The sequence below is a fragment of the Hylaeus anthracinus genome, unplaced genomic scaffold (assembly GCF_026225885.1).
Source record: "Hylaeus anthracinus isolate JK02 unplaced genomic scaffold, UHH_iyHylAnth1.0_haploid 11994, whole genome shotgun sequence".
Lineage (NCBI taxonomy): Eukaryota > Metazoa > Arthropoda > Insecta > Hymenoptera > Colletidae > Hylaeus > Hylaeus anthracinus.
The window spans coordinates 2570348-2594441 of NW_026534341.1; the positions used below are offsets into that span (position 1 = coordinate 2570348).

Sequence of the window (24094 nt, forward strand, 5' to 3'; positions counted from 1 at the left end):
ATTTCGCATCGTACTCGTGTTTCTGAGATGGTGTAGTTGACTCTAAGATTCGTTGGAGCGTAACTAATGTATTTGGAAAACAAAGTATTGTCCAATGTTCGATTCGTTAGAACATATTGATCACTGCAGGAACAAAGGATCTTTTCTAAAAATGAATTCAGAGATATATTTAAAGAGAATCATTCTGTATATATATACATATATAATAACAAAAATTGATCATACCAGTTTCTAATCTCAACTGAATCCTTCTTAATAGTTAAATATTCATTGATTCATTCGCAGGAATACTAAAATGTCACGACTATCGGCAGTGCTATTGGTATACAGTTTAAAATACAGTAAAAATAAATACAGAGATATAATTCAATATTATTAACTTATTTAACGATAAAATATTTACGCATGCAATAAATTTCGGAGATTTTCGAATTTTGTAGGTAAAAATACCTTAATGAAAAATTCTTCTAAATAGATTCTATATTCGACTCGATCCTTTTAAAAAATTCGCACCACTTTCGATAGAAATTTGCTAATAATTCCAAGTAACAGCTAAACTTCCATTAAATTGATAGGAATCCTGAAAGGTGGTGACTACGGGTTCTTCATTTAAGTAGATTACATCAACTTCCATCCCAACCCAGATTCCCAATTAAATTCTTTTCAAAAATGGCCTTAAACCATTTTCTAAAAAGACGACCCAATCGGGTATCGATTCCAACTCTGAAATTATAACACTGACCTTTAAGTACCCAATCGATAACGTCAGATACAGAATATAAATATGAGAAAAAAGTCATCGGAGAAAACGATCGAAAAATTCAATGGACCATTTCGCGTGGGAAGAAACGCACCAGCTGATCGTTCGTGGCTCGCACTTGATCCCAGCATGGTAGACTACGGAGTATCGGGCCTGTGACACACATGTCCATGTATAGAGGAAGCTACACTCTCCACTGTTCCTTTTGCTTTTCCAGAACGCTGTTCGAGTGTCGTTCATGTGTCATTCACATGACGCTCGGTGCGTCGAGTCTCTCCTTTTCTGTTCCCGCGATATTCATGACACTAGGCTTTTTTCGAAACACAACGTGCCAGGATTCTCGACTCGCCTTGTTTGTCCCATTCGAGAGGGGAACTTCAACGGTCGTTCATTCTTATCCTCCCTTGGTCCGCCTCGATTTACGCTTTTCGGCTAATTACTCGGCACAGCGAAGCTTGATTTCTCAATCGCGGTACCAGCGTTCGTTTCTCTGATTAATTTCTATTCTATTCTCTAGACGTTTAAACGATTTTCGTGATTGTATCCTTATCGCGACACGAGGATGTCGGTTAATTCTTTCTTAGCAGGATTATCACTCACGCAGAAAATATTTAATCGCTTGTAAGGTGCAGAAATTCGTATCAAACTTGAGAATTTCGGTACAAATAATTGTTTAATATAAAAACAACGAGGAAAGTTGAATATAAAACGAAAATGATAAGAAAGTCGTGTGCAAAACATGATCGACGATAAATTATATGTTTGATGGTAATTTTCGATATCGTTTTATATATAACCGTCTTCGAAAGTTGAATACGAATATACGTAATAGAAAATGATTCACGAATTAATTATTATCAATTTCATTTTGTGCCTAACATTTTTTTTTAAGTTTTCTACATTTAAAAAGTTCTTTCCTGATTCTCAATCGGTCATTCCGTTGAATACTGTGGTTCTTTGTCGCTTTACATTTTTGCATAAATATTTATTGTGCATGTACGTCGGTTACGTCAAAAGTAGCTCTATGAAGAGTTGCGAGAATTGTGTTAACAAGGTTAGCAACTATTTTTTAAATGGAAACACCAAACAAGTCATGCAAGAAGGAGTATAAGGAATTATTGACAGCTAACACTACGTGTAAGTAGAACGTGGCGTCTGACTATAATGTCTGATAGAATACGATTCGCACAGAAGGTCTTTTTCCTTCTTATAGAACCTCAATAGTTTCGCGTAGAATGAAATATGTACACCTTCATAAAAGTACCAAGTGGGAATCAATTTTATTTAATACGTACTTGTTTGACATTCTTTGACACAGTGGACTGTAATTTATGACCTGTTATCAATAGTATTTACTCGAGACATTTCTCAATAGATTCTGTTCTATTTTTTACCGGCTTTTACTATAAATTTACAGATTAAAAATTAATTCAATTTGTTACGTTCATTCGGTAATAAATTTATCTATGATTGAAGATTTAATCAGATGTTCATAAAGAGATTCGTAATAATTCTTGTTATATGTTATTTAAGGTTATAAATTACATTCGAATAAATTAGATTTGGATCCGAAAAAGGATAAATTTGATTCGATTGGTAAATAAATACGATCAACGTATAGAGCAATTTATTCGAAAATTTGTTCAATTGCCCTTTTCCGAAATATTTCGTTATATAATTCAAATCTCAACTTCCATTTAACGAGTAGTAGGTATACTCGTGTCTAGTTTGCGCTGTATTTAGTTAAATAATAAACTTACAGATGCAGTAGTAAGACATACGATTTTAAAAATAAATTCAATAAAATAGCGAGCCATTAGCCATTATTTTCATTTTATTCCTCGTTTATTTTACGAATTGCAGATCACCCTGTACATCAACGTTCCCCATCGCCGTTTGTTTCATTATTTTTGCTCCTCTCGTTGAACGTATCCTCGATATCAACCAAATTACGGTGCATCGTGCGGTTTCTTGCGAAACATTCGGCGTTGACCTCCTTTTCTCCTTTTCTCCGCTGCTTCTTGCTTCTTTAATGTACCTGCAATTTTTCCTCCCCTCCCCGTTCTTTCTCTGCCTCTCTTTGGAAGTCTAACACGGTAACCCGGACCGTTGTTTGAGAGCAAGTTGAACGTACTCTTCTCGTGCGTCCAGTTTTCAGTTCCACCCACGCGCGATCCGTTCCATCGAGTTGCTATTTTCGGCCATAAAAATATCTTGACATCTGTTTTCGTTCCTCTGGCCACATGCTCCGTCTTCGTCTGCCGTTTAGCGACGTCTCTGCGACCTCTATTGTAATTACCATACCTGTTCTTTCGCGTGGGCAGCGCGCAGCGCAAAGGAGCCGTAACGTTCACGTTTAAGAGGCTGGATTCGATTTTCCGACGAATCGATATTTTTGCTCATGCGGAGGAGTGTTTCGACGTCTTAAAGGCAATGCGAATGGCGATTTTGGGAACGTCGTGTCAAGAACCAAGGGATGGTTCGGACCAAATTTCGAACGTTCACTCAGGTGTGTCAAGGTCGCACCTATCCCGATTCTATCGTGACCGTCCATCAACCGTGGATCGTTACAAATCTGACATCGATCAGCGGGATCGCGAGCCAGCCGAGCGGCTAACGCGAAAATAATTGCGACTGGAAAACATTTTACAATCCCGTAGGCGACCTTCGACGCTAATGCGTCCAATCAACGTCTCGTTATCATTACGAATTACGCACTCACGCTCGGTCTCGTCTCGAAATCGTACGCGCCCAGAACACGTGTATGTACAAAGCGAAGCGGCCACCGGTACGTGCTCATTAGGAATAAATCAATTAGCAGGCTGCCTGATTGCCGCCTCACCGATTCGACGGATATCCAATTAACAGTTTCCTCTTGATTATCAAACAATTCCTGATCTTTCGGCGAAGATGGCTCCTCCGTAACCGATTGCCGCGCGCGACGCGACGTGCCGATGTTGCGTAAACGCGATCGTCTTTAATCGCGTCCAACTCGAGTTCGCGTGCAACTCGAATCGACTCCTCGAACCCTTTAAAAAGAGGAGCGGATAGAGTCGCGAATCTTACTTGCTGGTATCAAGAGGCTCGGGTAGCTTTATTTCTTACTATTCTTAAAATTATTAGCGCGAGTTCGTGGGTTTTTTACGTTGTTTCAATGATCGTGCAATTTTCTGAAGTCGTTAGAATTACGCGAGCGTTGTAATGTAATATAATAATCTGAACCCTAACTACGAATATAGATACCTACAATTTTTTTGTTTAAATTAAATAAACCAAGATATTAAAATATTCCAATAACCGAACCCAGTGAAAATTCGTGTTATAAATGTGAGAATAAATTTCTCGACGGATCCTGTGTGTTCGATTGAGAGTATCACCCGAAATCGATAATTCGCGAATATAATAATACGAAGCTTGTCAGGGAATACGAGAAATACGGAAATTACATTTTTTTAATTAGTTTTCTCCGCCTGAGAACCAAACAGATACGAAGTTCGATACGATAAACTTCGACTCTTTTACCGTGCAAAAGCATCCGTTAAAATTATCATCAGAGGGATGGCACGGTACGAAGAAATATTCAAAGAAATCAGGCCAAACTAATTTACTTGCAGTTATCTTTTAATTAAATTTGTATTTGTCCGATGATCAGACGATCCGAGTTGAAACGGATCCATTGGTGCGTCGACAAAAATTGCATACTTTATGGATTAATGTCGATCCTTTCAGAGGATGTAACGTAACAAATTTTGCCATAGGAAATTCTCTTGTACGAAGCGGTCTTTGATTTCTACAAAATTACCGATTCCAATTTCTAGCGCGTTAAATTATATTTCTTTGGAGCTAATTCGGTTGTATCGAAGTCTTCTTCGGGTAAAAAATGAAGAATTTCGAAAGCGTTGAAGGTATAACAGGTAGAGATTTATGAATGAAGACACTCGAAGTATTGTTTCAAGCTTAAATCGAAATAAATACAAATCGTCAAAACGGAAAAAGGTGTCATCTTCCTGAACAATCCTTCGAATCCTAAGACTGTACCGGTCAAAATTAACCCAGCTCCTCGGAGGGACAGTTAAGGGCGAAAATTTCCTCGCTTCAGCGTGGCAACGAGTTTACTAACCCCTTCGCATGTAGGTTAAAACGAATCGATGAGATTGCACGTTAGCTAACGTGCGAGCCTCGCGTATGCATCGTTTGCTATAGCGTTCGAGGCTATGGTCGTACGAACAGCGGTTAACCAGGAGTCGCAGCCCGACTGGCGTTAACTCCGGTTGCGAATCTCGACTTCGTTTAATTATTTCCACGGGAACCGAACCTCCAAGCTGATTAGAGGTGAATTGGATCGATCGAAAGGGAGTCGGTGGTGCGCGCTTATTTAACCCGCGGGCGTCGGTATTTGTCTTCTTCCGATCATTTAAAGTCGAGGAATCGTTGATAAGCACCACATTGTTTTGGAAAAAACTGGAAGGAAACGTTTTTGGACATTTTCATAGTTGCAATGTCGAGCCTAGAGAATTGTCTGTGATATTTTAATTAATGAAGAATCGACGTTGACTCTGAGAGACTTCGAGACTCTGTGTTTCTTGGAGACATTCCGATTTGGAAACTTCATGGACCGTGTTCCTCGTTGCAAACCCGCAATGTTTCTTGATTGACCTAATTGAAACAATTAACAGCACCAATTGGTCTCGATATTGAGTCATAAAGAGATTGTACTAAACAACTTCACCAGAGGGAAGAAATCACGCTTGATCACTGAATCGTCCGGCAACAGCTTAATCCTCGAGTCTTTGAAGGATCAAGTCCGAAGGAGGTATAATGATCGGATTAAAAGAAAATCTGCGCTTGTCGCAGGCTCGATTCCAGCAAAAGCAGCTGCAGGAGAAGGAACAGAAGTTGCTGCAGCTCTACGACCAGCAACAACAGAGGGCTTATCAGGTGATGCAACGAGGTAGCGCTGGTTCCAACAGCTCGAATCATACTACATCCGTCAGCCAGCACACCGTCACAAAGACCTCGAACAGCAGCCATACAACCTCGACCTCGCAAGGTGGTAAGGTGAGTGATTCTCCGCGCGGAAACGCGACGCGTTCTCGTAATGCTGCTTCGCGCCACGCTTCCCCGAACCGCGTAATGGCCACTGTTCCGATGTTAAAAATCGAGGCAAATCGCATCACCATTCCTACAGCTTTTACCAATTTTGCGACGCAGACATAATCTATACATATAAATAAAATTGATGCGCAGGTCTATAGTTTCGGAATAACGACTTTTCACACCTTGCCAAAACCCAAACACACAGTTTTGCAAAATCGATTTTAAATCGACTAAAAGCATTTTCTACGACACCCACCCAGACACACGTTCCACTGTGACGATAAAATCACGACGTAACTAGTAACTAATACAAACCATAAAATAAAATAAGGTCAATCGGCATATATTACCAGAAGCAAACGAATCGAAATAAACGAACGTTGCACACCGTGATCACACAAGGAATCCAATGATCGTTCGTTCGAGATGAAAGGAGACACGAGAAACGTCTTATTCTCTATCCACGCTACGCAAGCTAACTTACACAAACACACAACGTGCCTAAGTTCGCGGTATCTGTACGCACACAAGAGAGAAGGTCTTGATTAATCGCAAATACACCTGGTCTGTCGCTGTTAAGGTGAGGCAGATGTTCGACGAGAGACGCCACACGACCGTGAAGGGCATCGACAGGAGCTACCCGCTGGAGCCACTGGAGAACAAACCGCGGAAACAAACGAACGGAAACGCGACGCAGAAGAACGGAAATTCGACGGTGAACCGACACTCCGTGACTGTGAAGCGAGCGGCGCGGGCTGACGTGAACAGCAATTTGAATGGCGGCAAACCGGTCGTCTCGTATCACGAGGAAGTCACTCGAGAATCGTTTGTACCATCTGTACAGGGCCACACGGACGACGACGAATTTGGAAACGAGAACCATGTCGCTCAGTATGCCAATGGCAACCATCGAGATGACGTAATTACATTTCTACCATCTTTTCTTTGCACTCTCCTATATTACTATTAACGTTATGTCAAGACGATGAATCTACATCATCATTCCGTATGTTATATTTCTTTAATTGTTATTTAACGGAGTTTCAAAGATTCAAAGATATTAGAATGTTCTATTGTTTGCTATGATAGATGTACCGAATATATTAGGTTCTTCAAAAAGTTATGAATGTCTTTCTTCCATTTCATTGATGAGTAATACATAGACGATATTTAATGTCGAATGTTACGTTATTGTTAGAACATTGAACGATGTCTTTTAAAGACGCGGATCGAGGAGGTTCTCGACGACGATACGATAGAGAGGAATCGCATGATGGCGAAGTTACACTTGATGCAGTACGACGAGACGCTGAAGCACCGCGTTAAAAACGACCTCGAAAGCGAAGAATTCCCGGAAGACTTCATGGTGGATGTACCTGACAAGCTACCGAAACAAAGTGTTACCAAGAAGCTGTCCCAGGCGGAGGCTAGATTGGAGCGCTTCAGGAACGCCAACGCGAAACGAAGCAACAGCATTACGAAAAATACGAGCACGATCGGCGTTCCCAGGAAACGGTTCGACCCGATATTTCCGGCAAAGTCTACCTCCAGGTACGTGAACTTACAGTTAACTTAGAAATTGATAGATAAAATTGAACCGCGAATTTTATACATTTATTGTGAAAACGTGTGCGATTGTACAGTTGATCAGCTAATATTATTGTACTGGTGGTAATCAAATAACGAATGATAGAAAACTTCTTACACGAAATGTGAAATGAAAAAACGAAGAAACCGATTAACGATTTATCAATTAGAATACATTAGGTTCACCTCGAAATATTGTGCATTTCGAAACTTGCATTTAATATGATTGCATTTATAATGATTGCATTTATAATGATTTCCATTAAATCAATCAATGATCCTCTATCATTACACCGAACGCGATTCCTTTGCGTGTTCGAGAAACTGCGCTTGAGAAGATCTACAGTTTCGTGTCCAATGCATACAAATCGAAATTCTTTCTCGACTCATTCCGAAGGCAAATGAAATCCATAAAAAAAATTTCCAACACGTATCCATAAGCTTATCAAACAATTCAACATGAACCAAAGTGGCCGAAAGTGTGCAATATTTTCCACCCCTACATACTCGAGAACGCAAGTATAAGTCTCGACGATCGCATCGAACCTCGACAAACGCAAACTTTTCGTCCGCTAATTGGCAATCGATGCTAACAATCTGTCGCTGCTTTCACCTCCCCACCCCCCACCGGCCAAACCCACCCCCTCTCGATTAATTTCTCGGTCGCATAATTGCAATCGCTGACTAGACACGACTCGTTTAAACCCACGCAATCGTAGTCGCCTAACAATGCCACGCTCCCTGAAAGCGATCGTCTCGAAAGAGCAAGCTAAACGACGCGTTTCCGGCGAAGCAGAGGCGCAGCGTCTCCGGTTTGTCACGGACAAGGAAGACGCCCCGCTCTAATTTACGTCCGCCTAACCGCTATCGGCGAAAGGATAATCGCTCGAAGGACATTAAACACTCCATCAGCATAACAATTACTCGCCAAAGCATGAAGCCTCATTAGCGGACCGATCACGGAGAGAAAAAGGTACGCCGCGAAGCATTAATCACGCATAAACGACCCGCGGTCTCTTTTATGGGCAATCGGAATCGGAGGAGGAGTGCAGCTTTTCTCACGATGCTTGAAGCGTTCCTTCGTAACGCAGGCTTAACAAAACGCGTTGCTCGTCCGGAACCGAAGGATCCAGGACCAAGAAGACGCATCTGGCTTAAGATCCTCCTGCGAAGAAGAATCACGCATCATTTCTTTTCGATTCGCTTCCTCCTCATCTGTCCTGTTCTCTAACTGCAACACTCAGGATTAACGCCGCGGTAGCCAGCGGAGAGAATAGATAAGATTAATAATAACGATGTATTGGTTGTGGTTTTGTAGCGGGATTAAGGACGCGAAGAGCAGGACGAAGAGTCCTCGGAGCAGCGGAACGAGGGATGCGACGTCTAATAGCACGGAGGAAACTCTCTCGTCGTCGGAGTCTGAAAGAACCGTGAAACGAAAAAGCGATACGCGGTTCTTTTGCAAGGATTCCAAGAGATCTGCTACCACTTATGATTCAGAAACTAGCGAACGATTGTCGCCTGATTTTTTAAAGGATAGAAAACCTCGACGCGAAAGTCCGAAGTACCTTTGCGAGGAGTCCGAGAAGTCAGCTACCGCGTATGTAACGGATTCAAAAGCTGAAGTATCGAAAGGTAAACATCGTCGTAGCGAGGAACCCGAATTCTTCTGCAAGGAATCTAAAACTTCAGCTACCACCTATGCGATTAATTCGAAAGCTTTCGGAAAACTTCGTCCAAAGTTTTCGAACGACGCAGAACGTGCTGTGAAATCAATAAAAAGTAAAGATTGGTCTATCGAATCCAAAGGAAGATCTACTAAATCACCGATCGTGGGTGTAGATACCGTAGACAGGGACTTTATATCCCTTGGTCGATCTCCATCTCCAGGTAGTCAAAACGCTAACCTACTTGAAAAAATCGAGACCAGAGATGGTACGAAACTGGTCTCAAACGAATCGTTCAACGTTTTCGAGCGATTAACGAGCCATAACACGAGTCCCAGGTATCCTTATCGAGAACCTGGAAGTTCAACGATGAGAAACAACGCGAGAGGCTCTAAACTGATGTCTAAATCGCCAGAATTTCCCGAGAAGCTCGCGAAAAAGCGCAGCGATGGTTCAAAAGTGTTTCGCAAACACGACCATTCAGGTATTCATTCGAGTCCTTCGTCGCAATCGCCAGATTCCGGGAAGACGATCTCCAGAAAGTCCAGCACAAGCCCTCGCTTCTTTTCCACGGACGCAGACAGGTCAGCCACCATTATGCTGGTAATCCCAGAAACGATAACAAAGGTGAGAACAAGATCAACGTCTCCGAGGAAAGAGAAAAGTTCGAGATTTTCTATCGACAGGTTTAGCTTAGCACCTGCGAACAAAGTTGCTGGATCAAGTAGAAGAACCTCCAAGGAAGACCTCGACGAAGGTACCAGGTACAACATACGAAGCTCGGTATCGAAATTTTTCTCTGAACAATGCGAAAAGGCTTCCAGAAACGTAGACGTCGATGCGCGATTCAACAGAAGATTCGACAGAAGCTCTGACTTGTCGCGCAGCTCCTCTCCAGTGTCGCTGAAGGCCATGAGAACTCAAAGACAGACAAAACCAACAGACAGAGGTCTACCATCGAGGAAGATCGACACTAGGAAGTCTTCATCGAGGATAAAGGATAGTAGAAGCGGGACACCTGAATTTGTTTCTTACGAAACAGATAAGCCTGCCACCACGGTGAGTCTCGAGCCGAAAGTTACGAAAGACTGGACGAACAAACGTTCCGAGAGTCCGCGATTAGAGAAAAGTGGCTGTAGAAGCGTCCATAGTGGAAATAGATCATCAAAGAGCCCTGACAGCTTCGCTGTGCTCAGAGATGTTGAAGCGACTGAACCTCAAAGGGGCCAGACTGGTTCTAGAGGTGAGAGTAGGTCATCCGAGACAGCTGACACCTTCGTTCTTCCTGGAAACACTAAAACGACTAGTGTTGACAGGAGTAGCAGGAGCTCGCGGAAGACACCGGCAGTTGTGGATGCTAGAAGCAGGACTCCGGAGTTCTTTTGTTATGAAACAGAAAAGTCTGCTACTACCGTGAGTCTCAAACCACAGTCCAAGACAGATTCGACGAAGGAACGCTCTGAAAGTCCTGGATCGAGGCAAAGCAGTTCTACAGGTGCCCATAGTGGAGGTAGATCATCAAAGAGCCCCGACAGCATCACGCTACCTAAGGATGTTGAAGTGATCAGCGGTCATAGTAGAAGCACCAGTCGTGATTCTTCGCCGAGGCTCCGGAAGGTTCTATATAACAGAATAGGGACTCCAGAATTCTTTTGCTACGAGACAGACAAACTTGCCGCAACAGTGAGTTTGAAATCTAGACCTGCGATAGACTCAATTAACCAACGTACTAAGAGTCCTCGATCAAGATCAGGCAGCTCAACAGGTGTCCATGATGGAGACGGACCGTCAAAGAGCTTTGACAACGTCAAAGATATTAAATCAACCTCTGGATATAATAAAAGCCACTCCCGCGATTCGTCGCCGAAACTACAGAAGATCGCTGACATCAGACGCGGTACTCCAGAGTTCTACTGCTACGAAACGGAAAAATCTGCCACGACGGTCGGTCTTAAACCGAAATCCACGAAAAACACGAGAAACGAGCATTCTAAACGTCCTGGATCGGATGGCTGCACAGGTTCTCGATCTAAAAGACCATCAAAAAGTCCCGACGTCTTCGCTCTATCCAAGGACGCCAAAGCGACCGCTCGAAGGGGCTCTGGCAACATCCTGCGATCAACGAAGCTCATTCGCGAGATCATAGAACACCAGAAAGATAGAAATCAGCCCGATCGTACTTTACAGAACAGCTCGAAAGAGTCACGAAGGCCTTCGATAGCACCCGATGATACCACAGGAATATCACGCGTCGATATTGCTGGCGAGAACGAGGTAGACACGGTCAGGGTGAACAGAAATGTCGACGAAAGGTCACCGACGCCTCCCACGCGAACGTACGACCTTCTCACTCCAGAATCGAGTCCCAAAAGTTCTATTTCCGCGGAGGTGGACGCCGAGATTCGAGAAATCACCATGCCCGATCAATACTTGGAACGAGGGAAACTTCGCCGTGAGCTTCGAAGCACATACTCGAGGTCTTCCAAGGAGACCTCGCAAGCTTCGATCGAGTCGAAAGCTGAGAACGCGTCCACGTACTCCGTTCGTAAACCTGGCAAAAAGAGAGGATCCCTCTTCGAATTGGACATCTTCGAGCCGACGAAAAAGCGTCAGCAGGCTCCAGATCATCGGAGAATCACGGAGTCGAAGAGAAGCGCAGGCTTCGCGAGCAAAGCGATAGGTTCGAAGGCTCGAGATGGAAAAACCGGGAACTCCGAGCGTTCTTGCGGCAGCAGCAGCCCTTCTCCCACGAGTGAATCGCTTTTTCGCGCCACGAAACGTCGAATCGGAGCTGCAGCGAACGAGGAAAATCGTGCGAAAAGTTTGCGATCCAAGAATACGGAGAAGTCGCCAAGAAAGCAGCCTGTAGCCTTGGGGTCCGTGGAACTGGTGCGAAAGATCATAAAAGGGACGCGATCCGTGGCGACTAACGAGGTCGAGCGTAAACAGGAAGCTATGAAGAAATTGGAGGGCGAGATTAAAATGCGGGATATTGATTCTGTTGTATCGAGGACAGTAGAGTTTATGAAATACGAGGAAGGGTCGTCGAGAACGTGTTACGAAAGGACGGACTCGGTGGAATCCGCCCTGAGACGTTTCGATTCCATCGACGCAGTGGCGTCTGTCCAAAGCACGCTGGAGAGAAACGAAGAGATAGGAGAAAGACGAAACAGATCGTTAAAGACTCCTGACATCTACACTGCGTCGAAGGATGTGAAAATATCTGACAGTGCTAGTAGAAAGAGCAGTCGTGAATCATCGCTGATCCTGGAGAGTAAACACAAAAGTCCAGAGTTTGTTTGTTATGAAACGGACAAACTTGCCACGACCGTGAGTCTCAAACCTAGGGATACAATCGATTCGTTTAATCAACGCTCTGAGAGCCCTCGATCGAGACCAGGCAGCTCTACAGGTATTCGTGGTGCTGGTATGCTCCCCAAAGATGTTGAGCTAATTAATAATTTGAATAAAAGAAGCAGTCGTGAATCACCGCTCCATAAAATTCGGGATAGTAAGTCTAATAGTCCAGAATTTGTTTGCTATGAGACAGACAAAGTTGCCACAACAGCGAATCTCAAACGTAAGCCTACAATAGGTGCGATCGACCAACGTTCTGAAAGGCCTCGATCAAGACCAGGTAGCTCCACAGGTGTCCATGATGGAGGTAGATCGTCAAAGAGTCCCGACACCCTAACTCTGCTCGATGATAGATCGTTTGGAATCGATAATTCAGCAAGTAGCTCGAGGACAATTTCTCTGAAAGCACTCAACCGAGCGAGTTCTCCAAGAAACCCGGAGAACAAACCATCCAGAACTTCTGCAAAGGGTGTTTTCAACAGCGAAACTCCTGGCGAAATGAGAGTACTTGGAACGCAGGAAACTCGACGTCAGAAAAAGCTGGCCACGGCCAAGGACTCATTTGAGATCGATCGAGTTCTGTCAAGGTCCAAGTCGCCAGCGTGCAGACGGAAACTCTTCCCCGATGGCGACTCGACGGAGGAAACGGAAACTGTTAGCTCATTTTCGAAGACGAAGTCGAGTAAACGCGACGCGACCTATTCGATTGGACCAAATATAAAATCAAAATGCGTGAAACCTGTTAGGGACGACGAAACGTCGATGAAAGAGGCGGACTCAGATCGTCCTGTGTCTATTAAACAGCTGAGATCGATCGAGGATATTCGAAAATCCATAGAAAACGAGAGTTCCAGGTGTGGAGAAACGAGAACGTCTAGGTCGGCCATTGCAAATAATGTTTCGAGATGTTCGAGTACCGTGCAACCGCGGCGAAGACGATCGTGTCCATTGAATGGAGACACTCGTGTCGGGAGTAAAAGAGATACGTCTTCGTCGAAATGGTCAGAGAATCTTAGCGCGAGAGACGACAGATTAGGTGAATCAGGGCGCTCTGTAAAGTGTGCGACGCGTTTCTCCAGGGTAGCAAAAAGTCCGAGTCCAGATTTCAAGGCGACGGAAACCAACCGTACGCGAAGAAGCGTGCCTCCTACGCCGTCGAAGAGCCCGGACACGGCGACGAGGGTAAGTTGAATTGCATGAACGTTCCTTGGAAATACTGATTATAGTCTTAACAAATTCGGTAGCGTTACTTAGTTCATTTTCGTTTGTACGAGTATACGCCACGAAGGAGAATAACGAGTAATGGCCATTTCTGGAGCATTTTAGATAAGAAAAAAAAAAAGATTTGTCCAAAGTACAGAGTTACGAACGAAAACCTTTGTACTTCAAAAAATAAAAAATATCTAGTAGATTATTAAAATTTATTTGTTAAATATATATTTAATATGATTTTCAGTATTTCAACGACGTCTTCGTTTCTGAACTGGGAAATCACTTCTATTCTCATAAACGAAGGCTGTATATAAATAGTAATATTGTAATAAATTGCAAAAGAACGATCATTTTTTCTCGCGACGATTCAATAATCGTCATCGATGCTTGTATTGTATTGAAACTTGTATTGAAAAGTAATAAACATAAGAAACAACGATTTAAACGGAAAGGTCGAGACCATTCGAAAAAGTTCCGAACGAACAAATTTTTATTATAGCGTCACTCCACCGACTTGAAAGCTCAAGATACAAAATCGACGAAACGACCAGCGCCCATGAAAGGCACGGAGCCAATTGGAAACAGGAAGACGACGACGACGACGACGACTACCACGAGAAAATCGACGGATGTCGTCGATGGCGCTATTCTCGAGAATGGTCCGCATTTACGAGACCAAACTGCCGAAACGAAATACGATAACGACTCGTCGACGACGAAGAAGAACGATGCTTTTGTCATCGCCTTCGACGAACAACCGCCGAAGGAAAACGATGTTTCACTTCCGAGGAAACCACGGTTACGAAAACAATCCACGGAAGTAAGTCGCTGCCAATCATTTAAATGCGCAGATACTCAAACAAATAAGAACACTGCTAGGAACTGGTTTCTTCACGCGAGTTTTCCTGCTTTTTATTTACTTCTTGAAACATACCCCCAAAGTATGAAAATAGAGCGCTAGCTCAAACAAAACAAAAAATAATATAAAATAAAATATTTAATTTCGTGACCCACGATACCGCGATACGTACGATTACAATTGTACGATAATTTGTGATACGTACAGAAGCTATAGTTCTAGTTGATCTAACAGAGTTGGCTTTCTGTAATTTGTCGCCGTATAAACACTTCCAATTGAGCATCGTGCACAATTTTTCCACGACTCGAAGTTAGAAATAATCGAACCAGGAGACGTATCGAGGTTAATTTAGATAATAAAATGTCTCCCGCTCTCTGACACCGATCAACTCGGATATTTCAAGAGTGGAACACATGGATTGGTTGTAGCTCGCTCTTTTTTTTTTTTTAAACAATTAAGACCGCGTCGACCGAAAATTGCGAGTTCTGCTACTCCAAAATTAAGAGTGAAATTTTCCATGAACGCTTAGAAAGCACTGGTACCGCAACCCTATCCTTATCCTCAAAGTAATTCTTTCTAATTCAAGCCAATTCTAATTCCAACTAATTGTATTGCTTAGAAGCATACACCTACCTCGCAGTCTGGCCGACCTCCGTCAGTTTCGTCCACCTCAAGCGGTAGCACTATGCAGAGTCACGTTTCCACTCCGAAAAGTAGGATGTCGTCGAAAGTCCACACGCCTTCTTCCGCTACATCGACGTCCAGAGGATCGGCGTCCAATAAAACTGGCGGAAGCGTGTGCTCTGCGTAAGAATTTTTAATACCGTCAATATTTACATCGTAAACAATGTGCAGGCTATTCAACAACTTTGCATATTTTCAATTTCTGTAATGAATACGTTTTTGCATGATAACGTTTTTGCATGATAACGTTAAATCGTTAGAAAAACGGTACTATGAAAATATAGGTGCTGTATGAAATCTTCAGAACAGAAGAAAAAGACTATTCTTTTATCCGTAAATTCAACGATTCTTATTACTTAGGAAAAAGCTAAATCAATTTTCGTTGCAAGTAACCTTGTTTACGTAATCGATATTAGACTAATTTCAACGACGATATTCTTGCAGCGATCTTCTGACGCCCTGCAAAATATGTGGACGCCGTTTCGCTCAAGACCGTATAACCCTTCACGAGCAAATCTGCGCGAAAACGGGCCAAAAGAAACGGAAGCAGTTCGACACGGTGATGTTTCGCGTTAAAGGTACCGAGCTAGAGAAATTTGTCAGAAAAGGACACTGTAAAAAGCAGCCCGAGGTCAGTATACTTTAATCTGACTTCTGAAAGTCTTGAATCGCTCCTTCTTTTCCGATTCTTCGCAACTTCTATTTCAGTTCACATATACGTGTCAGGTTGAACTCAAAAATCAACATTTTTGAGGCATTAAAAACTATCTAAAGTTAATAACTGACTAAGTTAAGAACCAATAGCATACGTATAAAACAAAATATGGAAACACTGCTGAGAAAGTTCTAAATGTAATACAAGAAATAGAATAAAGAAAATAATAATTGGATGAACGGGCGAGCGTTAAAACCGTCGTCGTTTTTAATGTTGCAGAAACCACCGGAGGTGAAGTCGAACTGGAGGCGCAAGCACGAGGATTTCATTAACGCTATACGCTCGGCGAAGCAGGTGCAGGCGCACCTGGCTGCAGGAGGCAAGCTCAGCGATCTGCCTCCACCGCCTCCCAGCGATACCAGCGATTACATTCAATGTCCCCATTGTGGCAGAAAATTCAACAAGTCCGCCGCAGACCGTCACATTCCCAAATGCGAAAACATGTTGCACAATAAACCAGTACATTCGCGAGCGCCAAAACTCAAACGTTAATTATCAGGCGACAAAACCTCGTTGCGTACGTACATCGATCGAGAACAGGATAGATCGAACCGTCTTCATTTGAAAACACACAGCTTTACAAATTAAATAAATAAAAACAGAAATCTTGTTAACACGTTGACTGCTAGACTAATAAAAAGAAAAATTTCTACCGGGCTAAAATTTTGTTTCTATACTTTTGGAAACTAAATACATAATCTAACATTTATCTGGAATTTTTTTAATTTTATACTGGCAAGTCTTGTCACCTATACAGGGTGTCCCAAAAGTCGGGGAGGAGCCGGAAATGGAGGGTAGCTGAGACGATTCTGAACAACAATTTCCTTTGCAAAAATGTCGGATGAGGCTTCGTTAAGGAGATATTAAGCGAAAACCCCGACCAATCAGAGCGCGCGTATACCGCTCGAGCGGCCGCGATAGCGATGGCTACGCGCTAGGTAGCCGCTCTCGTACGCGACAAGTGACTCGACGTGCATCGAAGGATATTGAGCGGCCGCTCAGCGCGTAGCCTTCGCTACCGCGGCCGCTCGAACGGTCTACGCGCGCTCTGATTGGTCGGGGTTTTCTCTTAATATCTCCTATAACGAAGCCCCATCCGACATTTTTTCAAAGGAAATTTTTGTTCAGAATCGTCTCAGCTACCCCTCATTTCCGGCTCCTCCCCGACTTTTGGGACACCCTGTATACAGGTAAAAAAGTCGTCAACGTGTTAATCGTGATTTTCACAATTTTTGGTTTCGTCGTTCATACAATATCCTGCCTGCAATCGTGTAGCCATTTTATACGAATGTATTATCTACGTTGCAGACATCTTATACGATTTTTTACAGGATTTTCTATACTTGACCTACTACTTACATGACCAAGCGTACTTCATGGATCCCCGATACACGTAGAACCTCTAATAAAAGTGATGCGCGATCATTTATGGCCGTAGCTTCGTTCGAACTATACGAGTACTATACATACTATACTATACATACTATGCGTGTGTGAGCATGGAGTACATTTTGAGGTCACCTTGCAATAAAATACCACTTTTGTCTACACGTTGTACATACTGTACGTAGGGAAAGAAATTTTAATAAGATTGGTACATCACTTGTCCTAATAGTGCTTGCACGAACGAAGGAACCAAGGATAAAAGTTATCAGAATAAATTAAACACTTGGGACATGATTATTTATTCCTGTAAAAATAAAGTTCGCATACAACAACTGCTGATGTTTACAAAATTTAAAGACGTGCTAATTTTATAATGATCCGCAGAATATTTTGGACAATTTGGAATGTTAACTTTATACGTATTTATATTCTTTTATACTATAGCATTATAGGAAATGTTACACGAGTATTTGTAACTTTATAATCAATCCTCTCAAAACGTATAACCCTCTCATATTAATGATACGTGATTAGTAAAAATCGCTTGAAACACAAGAATTAATCATAAGAAATACCGCTTGATTGATGCTACAAGTATTGTGATTTATTTTGTAAGTTTCCGTCGAAACTGACCGTCTTATAGGAACGAACGTGCGTTTTTATAACGATTAGTGTTCTTAAAATACGAGAATGTTATAACACCACTGTTACGATGAAATATTGGGAGCTAATAAACTAACTTTTTATCGAAAAGAAAATAGAAATATCAACTGAATAATGAAGAATAAATATCCGGTTGATTACAAGCAATGTCTATAAAAAGTCTTTTATTACGCGCCCGAAAACTAAATCAACTAAAAATAGGATCTTTTAATACTGTACACTACAAGAAATTAATTTATTATTTTAATAGGATTATATAGATATCGGAAAGCCCCTCATTAGCCAATTTCTTTAAAATTTATTTGTATGCAATTCTTTATCATATAACATACAATAAGTTCAGATTAGAAACAGATACTTTTCTGAAAATAAAGTCTTAAAATATGTTTGGAAAATAATAATTCGATTCTATAGCAGAGTTATCGCGAAATGTTAGGAATTAGATTTACCTACCGAGGAATTCTAGTAAATTAATGCTATATGCTAGGGACTACTGGACTCGTAAATTTGGCAACGGAAATACATGCACGAACAGTCGCAATCCAACGCAGCAGACGACGTGGTATTCCCGGTGTGAGGAAGGAATATTTAAAAAGTTACATCTGTTCGTCGGCTTGTCATGATCAAGACAGAAAGTCTTACAATGTTTTTGAGCTCGACCCATGTATAGGAGGAAAGTATGGATCACTTAATTATCTTAATCGGTATGGTACATTTATTGTACTGTCCATTCACAAAAGTGGAAGAAAGTTTCAATCTGCAGGCTATGCACGACATCTTATACCATGGTTTTAACCTGACCGAGGTAATTATTATAGCAGTTACCGAAGGTACGTCGTGTAAATATAAACATTTAAGAATCAGACAGACGCAGATAGGTTACAATAGAGTATTTATCTTCCTCGAGAGGTTGCTGACACGCACTCGAACAGATATTACGCAAAAACTTAGATATTATATTTAGAAGCAGATGCATGTATTTATAAACTCACGATCAGCTGATATAGCTTCTGTTCGCTTAACAATTTGTTAACGCGTTAATCTTACTTTTGCCCTAAACGTGTGGTCGAGAAATTTGCATAATACGCACCAAAGGACTTTTCTAAATTATTTTGCATTAACAGTGTAATGCTCAATCTGATCTAAAAATGTAATCTAACACTCTCGAGGTATATGCATTAAAATGTTTGTAAAAGACGTTAAAGGTTTTATACTAATTGTTTGCAACATGTTCTTGTTCTGTGATAGTATGATCACCATGAATTTCCTGGAGTCGTGCCACGATCATTCGTGGGACCAATTATAATATCAGGCTTGGCATCGCCGCTAATAGCAACCATTAATTATTTGCGACTTAATAAATTCTTAGCTCAATATGTTGGTAAGTTGATTAATGAATGAAATGCATTTGTATTATTTTACACCTTTGCTTGATCTGTTATTAATTGTTAGGTTTGAATAAGGAAACAGTTTCTTAATCTCTAAGAACTTTGTATGATAACAAATAAGTAACTATTGTAATTTTTTCCAGTAAGAGCAATATTGGGTTTGTTGGTAATAAGTATGTTAAAGCTATACAGAGATGCTTTACAAAACATTTTTGGGTTGCAATTTACAAAATGGTTTGTTGCAATTACTGTAACACAATATCACTTCGTGTATTACTTGAGTCGTCCATTACCAAATATAATGGCTATGCCACTAGGTAATTGAAGTATGATATATGGTTTTTATTTTATTTGGAATATTTATGATCAAAGTACCGGTTTAGTAATGCTAATATATTTTAGTACTACTGGCTTTGTTTGGGTGGTTGAGACAAAATCACATCATATTTATTTGGTCATCTGCAGCAGCAATAATAATATTCAGAGCAGAACTTGCTATGCTACTGGGATTATTTCTTTTGTACGATATAGCCAACACGAAACTGACCATACCAAGGTATTTACATATTATATTGTGGACCATTGATTCCTAGTATGGCTGTAACATTGCAAACAGAAGTGATTAGAATCATCAAGGGACATTCTGCAAAACTGCACTGATTTGTAAGCTTCGTTTGCTTATAAAACTTACTAACATAATGAAACCCTTCTCTCAAAAATAACTACATCAAATGTAGATCCCTTATTTAATAAATGGCAACAAAATTTGTGCTACTATTAAAAGTAAAAAAAAAAGCAACTAAAAATATTAATTGTATAACGGGAAAAGTTTCATCCATTTAAATGTATTCAAGTCTTTTATTTTAACAATAATTTCATAAGAATAATAATTTTTAGACTACTTAAAATTGCGGTTCCAGCTGGTATATTTTTTCTAACACTAACGGTTGCAATAGACTCCATATTTTGGAAACGTTTAGTATGGCCTGAAGGAGAAGTATTTTATTTCAATGCTGTTCTTAATAAAAGCAGTAATTGGGGTGTATCCTTTATCAAACACTATAATTTTATCTAGTATTGTACAAGCTATTATTTTCAAATTTATTTAAGATGACAAACTTAAAGTATTTCTGCTGATCTTAACACAAAAACAGACATCACCGTTTTTGTGGTACTTTTATTCAGCGCTTCCACGTGGATTGGCATTTTCATATTTTTTAATACCCTTGGGTATGCTCTGGGATGCTCGAGTTCGAACGTTAACAGTTCCTGGTATCGCATTTGTTATCTTATTCTCATTTCTACCACATAAAGAATTGAGGTTTATCATATATGTTTTTCCATTACTGAATGTTAGTGCAGCAGTTGTTTGTCATAGAATGTAAGTACTTGGCTTGTTTATTTAATGTTTCAAGTTGTTTTTAAGTTTTAGTTCTTGATATCATAATTATATATAATTTTTTTATAAATAGATGGGAGAACAGAGCAAAAAGTTCATGGAATGGATTTATGGCACTGATCATTTTAAGTCATCTAGTTTTAAATGCTCTGTTTTCTATGTTTCTTTTATGTGTTGCTGGTTCTAACTATCCTGGTGGTTTAGCTATTGCCAAATTACACAGACTTGAGAAAGACTCTACTGATCCAGTGCACGTGCACATTGATGTTCTGACCGCACAGACGGGAGTTTCCAGATTCGCACAAACAAATGATTCTTGGATGTAAGTTATGTAATTAATGTTATAAAATAAAAAATCAATTAGTAATACAAAAGTAACAATAGATTATAGACATGTATTTCTGGTCATAAATAATCTAGTTTAATATCAACTATCTTCCAGTTATTCAAAACAAGAGAATTTAACCATTGATAATCCTGAAATGCTTAAATTCACGCATCTATTAATGGAAGCTAAAAGTAAATACTCACCGAATATAAAACCCTATCTTAAAACTCATGATATATTGGATTCTGTAGATGGTTTCTCTCACATAGCATTAAACTATAATATGTTACCTCCAATAAGAATAAAAACTAGACCTATTATATTTATTATGAAAAGAAAACCTAATATAAAATATGATCCAAGGAAAGCAGGAACACAAGCACACATGAAACGGTCAGTTCAAAGTGAGATACATAAAAGTACAGATGGTGAAGATGTAATAAATGATACTGTAAAAAATATGGAGCCAATATTAGGTGAAATTATGGAGTCATTAGAGGAATTTGAGAAACCATTAAATATTAGTAATAAAAACATATTGGATTTAGAAGTACACGAAGCAATCAAAATTAGCATACAAAATAATTCTGAGGAACACATTGAATCACTAAACGACGATATCGAACAAATATCCCGTAATCTATCTGAAAACAATTTATCGCATTTAGAAGCATCGGTTGACAAGGTAAAGGTACCAAATGTATCTGAGATAGAAAGCATCGTTAAAGCTGAAACAAATATTAAACTGCAGCCAAATATTGAAGATATTTCGTCCAATGACGAGAAAAGATTAGATGTAAAGAGCGAAGGAACTGAAAAAATAGAAATAAATAAAGAGAAATTAAAAATTATTAATAATCAGCAAGAAAGCAGCACTATTAAAGAAACTGTTAAAAAGCTGATTCAAGAAAAAATGGAGGCAGTTAAACTAAAAAAAGACTCAATAGATGAAAGAAAATTGTCAGAAGTTCCAGATAAAAGTAATATAGAGATAAAAAAAGCTTCGATAAAAGTATTGCAACAGAAGATGAAAACTGCAACAAAACAAGAATTAAAAGAAAAACCTACAACTCTGCAAGAAACAATTAAAGAGCATCGAGCTATTAAAGTGAGAGAAAACATTAGAAATATAATTAATCAATTTAGAGAATTTGAAAAAGACTTTGTACACGAAGATTCAGAAATAATTAAGAAGGAAACTGACTATAGTGAACAAGTTACAGGAGTAAGTACAAAAATGTCTGAAGATGCAGCAAATGTAGTAGATATTATGACGAAAAGTGAAGATTTAAAAACAATCAAAGATGCCAAAGAAAGTTTGAAAGATATAATAAATCAGTTTAAACAAATTAAAAATGAATTAGTTTCCGAAGAAGATGATCAATTTGATAAAATCGAAGCCACGTATATGGAGAAACCAATTTCGGAAACATTAATGCAATTTAGTGAAGCTTTGAAAAATTTAATACAACGTAGAAGAAAGAACAAAGCGTACATTACAAATAGTTTAGATAATAAAAAGAACTTAGACATTCAAAATTACGATAAAATTGGAAAGATAAATAATGTTGAAAAATTAGGAAAAATGAACGAAGATAGTAATATAAAAAATAATTTAAATTCAGGTACAAATAAAGTTATTCAAGAAAAATATTTTACAACGTATACAAATAATAAAAATGTCCCTTCAAATGCTCAAAAATCTGCCGATAATGTGTCAAATAACATAGAAAAAAATTATGCTTCCAAGGAAAGTGATGATGAGATAATACAAAAGAATGTTGAAAATAATACAAATAATTAAATGGTAGAAATAATTGACTGTTTTATGCTTTTTAATGACACAGTTCTGTAATTATAGTCACATGTAAATACGTTATTCTGTGATAACGAATATATTATATTTCTTAATTGATGCTCGTGCATTACCACCGCGGAAAAAACGAGACTAACTTATCCTGTTTTATTACTTAAAATAACAAAGAATACCGAAACAAAATGGGAAAGCATTTGTATAATGAATAGTATCACAAACGTGCCACAAATATAACTATATATGTATGCTGTTATATAATATTAATTTATATAACAATTATTTCACGTATTACAAAACTATAATAATAATTTTGTATATATTTAGATCATGAAATATTTATCTATATATTGTTTGATATAAAAGTAATATTTGACAATGCATGTTTAAAAAAAGTCTATACAATTTTATTATTCACCCTTGACTGTTACAGACTTGATAAGTTACTGTTCGATAATGGTCTTATTATTTCCTATTTACGTCCTTGCATTTAGATTCTGCTTTTCTATACTTTTTTTTTTTGTTTAGTTTTTAGTGACATCTAAAATGTCCTATATTACTCAAGATTAATCAGTCATTTATACTTTCTATCAGAAAAAGAAAATCCATTCAATTTCCATATTGGTATTTGCAGAGCATTCAAGTGCCTTAAAATCTCTTCCAAATTTTCATGTACTATAAGACGTCCGTTCAAAAAATATGTGTATGTAACGTACTATGTAATAATATTTTACAATAAGTAAAGGTATTTAATACAAAAGTACTGTAATTTAATTCCTGTATTATTGCTTAATCAATCAACAATCAAAAGCGTCAATTATCGATAACAAATTTGGCGAAAGAATATTATACGATTTTTCAATGCTCAATACTCGCCATCTCTATAGCATTTATATACGAATTTAAATGATTGAAATGAACTGTACATAGTTAATCCTAAAGTTAACCAATATAATACTTTATCGCGAAAACCACATTTTAAATATACAGGGCGTCCATCTTCACACTGTTCAAACAAACGAAACAATTATGCACAAACTACACGGTTAAGTTCATTTAATTTTGATTTAAATATATATCAAAATAACGTGTACCTGCATCTTTGCTTGTTTTAATTTCAATTTCTCAAATGCTTTATCAGAAATTAAGTTTGGACATCCCGTGTAAAATGATTGACGT

The 24094-nt window shown here is 39.4% G+C and overlaps 2 protein-coding genes across 5 annotated transcripts in view; both read left to right on the forward strand.

Moving 5' to 3' along the window:
- Positions 1 to 16807, forward strand: part of LOC128888721 (serine-rich adhesin for platelets-like) — a 39735-nt gene extending 22928 nt beyond the window's left edge. Inside the window, exons 3-10 of one of the 3 annotated variants that reach the window (XM_054145800.1) lie at positions 5615 to 5818; positions 6438 to 6776; positions 7080 to 7408; positions 8763 to 13650; positions 14180 to 14500; positions 15159 to 15346; positions 15668 to 15854; positions 16158 to 16805. In XM_054145800.1, coding sequence (XP_054001775.1) covers positions 5615 to 5818; positions 6438 to 6776; positions 7080 to 7408; positions 8763 to 13650; positions 14180 to 14500; positions 15159 to 15346; positions 15668 to 15854; positions 16158 to 16430 — 6729 coding nt within the window. In that variant the 3' untranslated portion in view covers positions 16431 to 16805. Of the gene's footprint in view, positions 1 to 5614; positions 5819 to 6437; positions 6777 to 7079; positions 7409 to 8762; positions 13651 to 14179; positions 14501 to 15158; positions 15347 to 15667; positions 15855 to 16157 lie in introns of all 3 variants that reach the window. The other 2 variants (XM_054145802.1, XM_054145799.1) reach the window with 2 other exon arrangements.
- Positions 16808 to 18516: 1709 nt separating this feature from the next.
- On the forward strand, positions 18517 to 23777 carry LOC128888727 (probable Dol-P-Man:Man(7)GlcNAc(2)-PP-Dol alpha-1,6-mannosyltransferase). Of its 2 annotated transcripts, XM_054145819.1 has the most exons (8): positions 18517 to 18792; positions 19236 to 19368; positions 19519 to 19692; positions 19778 to 19931; positions 20273 to 20417; positions 20530 to 20756; positions 20848 to 21096; positions 21217 to 23777. In XM_054145819.1, exons 1-8 carry the CDS (start codon positions 18667 to 18669, stop codon positions 22904 to 22906), a joined length of 2898 nt encoding a protein of 965 aa, XP_054001794.1. In that variant the 5' UTR covers positions 18517 to 18666; the 3' UTR covers positions 22907 to 23777. The 2 variants fall into 2 exon arrangements, with proteins under 2 accessions (XP_054001794.1, XP_054001795.1); XM_054145820.1 differs by lacking the exon at positions 19236 to 19368 and having other exon boundaries at positions 18545 to 18792.
- The last annotated feature ends 317 nt before the right edge of the window (positions 23778 to 24094 follow it).